The 7,203-nt window shown below is 39.3% G+C and overlaps 1 protein-coding gene across 1 annotated transcript; it reads right to left on the bottom strand.

The window, feature by feature from the left end:
• Window positions 1-314: 314 nt before the first annotated feature.
• On the bottom strand, window positions 315-3,599 carry zpd (zona pellucida glycoprotein d). Its single transcript, XM_029522398.1, has 10 exons — window positions 3,579-3,599; window positions 3,341-3,392; window positions 3,157-3,264; window positions 2,339-2,547; window positions 2,000-2,157; window positions 1,228-1,342; window positions 1,027-1,154; window positions 756-939; window positions 517-622; window positions 315-433 (listed from the first exon to the last, which is right to left on the bottom strand). Exons 1-10 carry the CDS (start codon window positions 3,597-3,599, stop codon window positions 315-317), a joined length of 1,200 nt encoding a protein of 399 aa, XP_029378258.1.
• Between the last annotated feature and the right edge of the window lie 3,604 nt (window positions 3,600-7,203).

Below are 7,203 nucleotides of genomic sequence, written 5' to 3'. Positions count from 1 at the left end.
ATTCTTGTTTGCTAGCATTTTATTCCTCTTTGTAAATGCCTTTGTGAGAAAGCTCTGGACTTTCAGACTTTTAAACCTCACATCCAGGATCTTCAGAGGAGTTGATTTATTTTCATATCAGAAGAAAATGGAAAAACTTTGTGCTGATTCAGGAAGTTAAGTTCAATTAATAAACAGTATCAGGTGTTAATGACACAAAAATCTGTGTTGTACTGGCTAAGGGAAAAGCAGTATTAATAATTTAGTTATTAGAACATAAGGCAGTCGCACATTTAATGTTTTTATTCAAGCTGCAAAAAGCAGCAGCATTGTTGTCAGTGCGGGTCCATTTGAGTGAGTCTCCTGCTGCCTGCCTTCGCCACAGCGATGAGGATGATTAAGAAGAAGCCAACGGTCCAGACAGCTGCGACTGGCAGCACCACCGTCAGGAGGCCTGAAACAAATGTATAATGGAGATAATTAGTCATACTTAATTCAGCGAGGGCTGTTGATTTCACAACGGTGAGATGAGCGTACTGGATGGAGGTCTGTCTGGCATTTCAATTTGGATCGGTCCATAAGACAGCAGGCTCTGGATTGGATCAGGTCTCACTGCTTCTCTCTTACTTATAGAATTACAGTTCTGTGGAAAAATGATGAAATAAATTCTACAACAACACGTTTTCTGAGAGACTACCAGTTCATATAAAAAGGAAAAGGCCTAAAGTCGGACTGGTATCTGTGTGCTAAGTATGACAGTCAGTGGGAACGCTCACGGGCTTGCAGGACTTGAGGTCGTCTGGCTCACACAGCTGGACAGTGCAGTGCAGATACACCTGGTCTGGTCCTGCCGTGAAGCGAAACATGTCGAAGCTGTAGCGAACGGTAGGAGTCTCTCCGTTACGTCCAGCCTGTTGCTCATTTGCACGAAGAAAGGAAACCGTTTGGTCTTTGACACACCTGGATGAAGAGACAGGAGGAAGAAGGGATGGCACTTGGGGAGGTCATAGCATCAGACAAACTTTTAACACTGCTCGGTGATCGAACCCGTTCTGAAGCAGAGTGTGAGCTGATCCCTCTGATGCGTTTGGCTGGGAAGACTGTGTGGCCCAACACTCGTTGACGCGAAGCAGGAAGAAGTCTGCAGGCTCTGTCACAGCCACCTCCACAAATACCTGATCACAGCATGAACTGCTTGACGAGGACTGATATTTGAACTGAACGATACGAGGGAGAATACTTTCCTACCTTGTCTCTGAGCTCGATGGTGGGGGCGCTGCTGAAAGCCTTCGTGTAAGTGTGGTCTGTGTACAGCATCATCCTGATGGTGGCATCAAGTTCGTCTACTCGCATCACTGTCTCACTGTCCAAATACAGAGGACAGTCTTTTCAACTGATGGACATGCTCAGTTGCTATAGAAAAAGTGGTTAAAAACCCAAGTATGCGTTTCAGGCATTGTACAAAAGGTGGTCATGAAGTAAGGCGCTAATTATAATCCATCAATGTCAAATGGTTTACTTGATCGTTCTCCAGCTCTCCACTGACCCCCAGTAGAGCTTTTCCCAGTTAATGTTAAGACCAGTTTTTAATCTGATGTTTAAAGACAGACACTTGAGAACACAGACTGCAATTTGTTCAGATTTAACAACATTAAAAAAAAAAAAAAAAAAAAAAACTATCAGTAAATTAAATATAAAATGTTAGAACATACATTTAAACAGGTATAAACATGTCTAAAAAGGTGAGATTATTGACTTGTTTTAAGGAGGAAGGCCTCGAACTGAAAGCTTAAAAATAAAAAAATATTTCCTTTTAAACTGTTGTTCCCAAGGTTGTTTACAAATCTGTGTGCGGCGCAGCCATCTGGAACCCTCCATCACAACACAGCATACACAGCCTCTTTCATATAAAGAGACGCCTGAATAAAGAGCAGGTTCATCTAGGTTCAACAGCTGAGAAAAGCAATGGCCATCAACATCATTACAATCTTTGAAATTATACTCCATTCATCTTGCTTACCTGGAAAATGGGACGATGGGAAACGGCAGACTGACTCTTCTGATGTATGGGTAGATGCATGTGTAGTCCATCTTGATGACTGGATTTCTGATGATGTTTCCAATGACTTGAGGGTCTGATAGTAGACTCAAAGTGTATGAGATGTGAGTTAAGTTTTTCTGTAAGATGGGAGAGAAGAACAAACATTTTGGCTATTGGTCACTTAGGTGTGCAAATGGTTTTTCTATTGCTACACAAAAGTAACATTGGTCCAAATAGTCTGCAAAAGTCAACCAAACATTAAGTTCACCACGGAAAGTCTCATAAAATGTGTGAGAATGGACAATGTTGCAGTTGTACCTCCAGCAGCTTGCCTCCACAAGTCAAGTATTTCTCCTTGGATATCCTGGACATGAAGTACGAGACACCATCAATGACTTCTCTCTGAGCACGACAAGATTTGTTGGGCAGGTGCAGGGACTCCAGCGGCACACTGTGATACTTGAAGAAATCTTCCTCTGCTCTGATTGCTATGTAATCTCTGCCACACATAACCTTAACGTGTGCATCTGTCAAACAGTAAGGCAAATTAAACAGCTTTATTTTACTGAAAGGATGCATCCACTGTTCAGTCACATCAGGGGGGGGTAAAAAAAAAAAGGTAAATTAATGTCAAGTTCATGGCAACCACTCAACTACCAGCCTGCACTCCATCAGCATGTATTTAAGCAGATATGATGAAATGAGACTTCAACTGTCTGCTTTTAACTACTTGTCCATTAAATGAATTTTCATATTTATTTTATTTAGCCCAAACAGTTCAACTCTGGAGACAGCTTTCAAAATTATGATGCCATCAGGATTTTTTTGTTTTGGCCTTTTTGACTAAAATGTTGAAGTGAAAGCCTCTTTTGCAATCTAGCAGCCAACAGCTTGAAGGATGTTGGTATTTACCAGATGGACTCTCTTGGTTTCATTATGTTCAATTAAGTTCTGATTTAATCTTTCAGCTGTTTACTGAAACGCTGAAGTGCCTGTTTAGGAAAAGTTGTGGAATTTATATTAAAAAGGATATTTCCTTTTTCCGTGTCAAAATGGGAACTTCAACTTTGTGTGAAATTACTAAGAAAATAAAATTTGCAAGCAAAAACAAAAAAAAACAAAAAAACTTTGCCTACTTTTGTCACACTGCTCAGAATAATATCCCATGACACATTTGCAGCGTCTCTGGTCTTTGGACAGAACACATCTTTTGGGGTCATTACAATGCTCCACACTGCAGATTCCTGGAGGACAAAACAGCAAACAAGTGACTTCATAATTCACCAAGCTACAAAATGATTTCTACAAACAAAACCTTACCTTGAACAGTCTGACCCAGGAGGCCGAGGAAGAGCAGGAAGATCAGGCTCAGCTGGTTTGGAGAATGAAGATTTCTTCTTAACTGTGTAAAGTGTTAAATTATTTATTGACTTACCTTCTACCTGAACTACAATATCAATTTAGCCCATTTTATATAAAAGGACACATACGAGTTACACAAACATTGTGCTAAATTTTCATGTTTACAATAACATTTCTCCTCTAAGTGTCGTCTTACCCTCAAGACAGTTAGGGTCATTACTATAAAACTTTTTTTTTTTTTTCAGCAATTATTTTGTATATATTTGCCGGTATAAAACTCAGTCCGTGGCCTCAAACTGAACGCTTTCTTGTGTCGTTTTCTGCACCTGCTGCTCTTCAATTATCCACCAGCTGCTGTGTTTGCCAGCTCATTAACATTCAGACAGGAAGTCCTTTTTCATTTGCTGGATTCATTCATCAATGTGTGGACCGCCAGGTATATTCGCTCAATTAACTCAATAATAAGATTAAATAATAGAAATAGGAATGATAAAACTTTATATTTTATCATTGGAATTTATTGAAATAATTTGGTTAATTGGCATATACTTCTTTCCGGTTCTATCAAAATAATCTGAGGTCTGGTGTTGTATCATATATTGACATTTATTGAAAATAAGTGATGCCATGAATAAAGCTACTTTTATACAAATGTAATTTTAAATCTGTCTTTTAGTTGTTGTGTGTTTCTGGTGACGAGTTCACTGACTCGTCTGTGTCAGTTGTGTTTTTGTTTTTTTTTGTTGTTTTTCCCCCACAGGGTGTCACTGCTGTCAACCCAAAACGGATCAGTGTTTTAAAAGCTTTGCTCTCATCATCACTCACAGTGTCTTAGATAATCTATAATCAGAGAGGTGAAGCTCAAATGCCAACAAATCAATACTGAGTGATTACTTCTGAAAAATCCCTCAAATCCATCATCTATTGTGGCTCTACGGGGCCTAAGGGGAAAAAGATAAGTGGGTCACTGTATTTCCTTCAGTGCCAGCTCACCCAGAGGCCTGAGTCCATATTTTCAGACCTCCCTCGTCTTTGGGTTCACACCATCTGTTTTTGTTTGGACATGTCAGACCCAGAATAAGTTGATAAGTGAGGCACCGTTTTCTGCAGTTCGTCTCTGGAGGCAGATCACACAGTCTGAGATCATAATAATAATAATGATGATGATGATGATGATGCCTTCACCTGCAAGTCAGCCTGTGGATGACAAAAATAATGAGCTGGGAAATTTGCCTGAGGAACACTTTGAACCGGCTGATTAGACCTTATAGGAAGAAATGTATTGCTCACAGGTGAGGCCTCTTTTATTTTAGTTTTTATCATGAATTGACTCAACTCCTTCACAAAGAATGGCATTAAAGCTTCAAATTTAAAGACTATCCTGCTGTTTAACATTCAGATTCCTAAACATTTGTAGCTTAATATTGAATATGAAGGATGTAGTCCACAAATTAGGCAGCATACTATCTCCTGTGCTCTAGATAGAGAAAGTTGCGGTGTTGCTTATTTTTCAGCAACACAACTAATGCACAACTTTTAACTGCAGCCTTGAATTGGCCCAATTAATCAGATTTTCTGAGTTCGGCCAAACATGACTGGTATCCAACCATGGAAAAGTCACAAAACATATTATGTCTGGTTTTCCAGATATACAGCTGCTGTGGTTATGGTGAATAACACAATAATAACACAAATGTGACCATTTCCTTTAAAACCATGATGGTGATTACAGGGTGGCGTTCAAGCCCAGCCAGAAGCTGAGGGAGAGTACACGACATTTTCAAACATTTTCTTTTTTTTATGATGGCAGCAGGTTTGGAAGCATCCCAAAACAAATAAAGGTTCCAGCTCATTTACAGTAAAGCTCTTATATGTTCAATGAGTGGATTTAATATTTGAAATTGACTCCAATCTTTTTAAATGCCTTTCTGCGTAATAACTGGACCAATGAGAAGGAACAGATCTACAGTAGAAGAACTGGTTTATATCATTTATTAAAAATCGAGAGATAAAAAGGATTTAACAGGTTTGTGCTTAACATTAGAAAATGTTTGTCATCATGTAATTCATTATGTGTGTGTTCGTGTTTCTGAGTCCAACATATGAAATGAGGGAAAAACTGAAACTGACATTATAAACGGAAGGAGAAATAATTTCAGCACAGCAACTGAAACCTACATGCACGTTACACAGAGAAATAAAAGCAAGGCGTCAGTATGAGTGAACACTTTCCAGAAGCTGCAGTTTTAAGTGCATGTACTTAGTGACAACATGTTTTCCCCATCATCCCTCTCAGCAGAATCGTGGTCTTATTCTTGGTCTTGCCGGCAGTGGTGCGGTGCCACCCTGGTGTTGTGAAATAGCCGGGTTCTTGGAGGTGTTTTTCATCGGCCTGATTCACAACACCAGCTGCAGCACACACACCTGAGACGCAGGTCTTCAGCTGTTTGAAGAGACATATACACACACACACACACACACACACAGGTCGGATATAAAAACATAATGAGAGGAAGTGAAATAAGAATGATACCATTTTCTTGAGCATGGTTGGTCAAGAGTCGTGTTTCAGTGGCTAATCAGCTTCAGGTTTTAGAGGCATTTACTCTGATGTTATTTATAAACCACATTGTTAAACATAATAGCAAGATTTTAAGGGCTCTGCTATGTGTACGTATGTCTGGAGTACAACAGCGTGGATCCCACAGTAACTGGCTCAGCTCTGTCTGTGGCCGTGGATGAACTCCACATCTCTGTAGTTATGTGGAGCAGCCAAGACAGAATGTGCCTCCATCTGTGTTCTCTCAGGCCAGACTGAAGGACAGGGAGCGTGGGCCACAGATTTAACTGAGAGCGGGGTGATTGTTTCTGAAGATTAAATCTGTTTAGTGTCTCTTCAACCTCAGTGGAAGTCTTATCTTTGGCTGCTGATATTGTGTAGGACTTTGATAAACTGTTTGGCTGGGTGGTTTAAGGACTTAAAAGTAAAAAAAAAAAAAAAAAAAAAATCCCTCTTGAGAAGTTAAAAGAAAAAAAAAAGTTCAAAGTGGTTTAAATTTAATTTGTATATCAAATAAAGAGAAAGTCAAAAGTTGAGAAAGTAAACTTTTTCTCAACCTTTTTCACTTTTCCTCACTAGGAAAAATATGTAGCATCAAAACTGTTAGATTTCGGTAAACGAGACTGTGATTAAGAATTACGCAAAACACTAGGGAACCTACTACGACTATCCTGTAGGTATTTTCTGCATTTAGAGTTAAAACGTGCCTCCTCTTAAATCAGCCATTTCATACAAACATAAATAACCCTCCAGTCCTGCAGTGGACTTCAGATAACCATCTGCCAGGGGAGCGGATGTCACAGATACCAAGCCACAGCCTGTGGACAACATGAAAACCAGAGAGTAAACTGTTATCAGGCGACAGTTTCAAAAGTTTCCTGCAGAAATTACTCATCCAAATGTCACTGCCACTTATTAAGCTGCTCTTAAAATTTTATGATTTTTAATAGTTTTCATTTTGCTCCTTTTTTAAGCTGCTGTACTTGAACTTGTGTTTTTTTTGAATGGTAATGATGGAGCAGAGCAGCCCTCTAATGAAGTAGCATCAATCCACCACAGAAATGGCCTGAACTGAGGAAATAAATGCTGTTTGGACCAGGTAACAATTTGAGAACCTGAAAACTGAGAAGTGATACTGTGCCTTGACTTGACTGTGTTCATCATTTATGGTAAAAAAAAATGGAGCCAATGGCAGGAAAAAGGCTGAAGGACAGTAAAAAAATTAAGATGTTTTCAAATAAAAAGGAAACTGAAAAGTACA

Source organism: Echeneis naucrates, chromosome 16, assembly GCF_900963305.1.
Source record: "Echeneis naucrates chromosome 16, fEcheNa1.1, whole genome shotgun sequence".
Taxonomy (NCBI): Eukaryota; Metazoa; Chordata; class Actinopteri; order Carangiformes; family Echeneidae; genus Echeneis; species Echeneis naucrates.
Note: the sequence above shows the minus strand (reverse complement) of the source record. Positions and strands in the feature narration are given on the sequence as shown.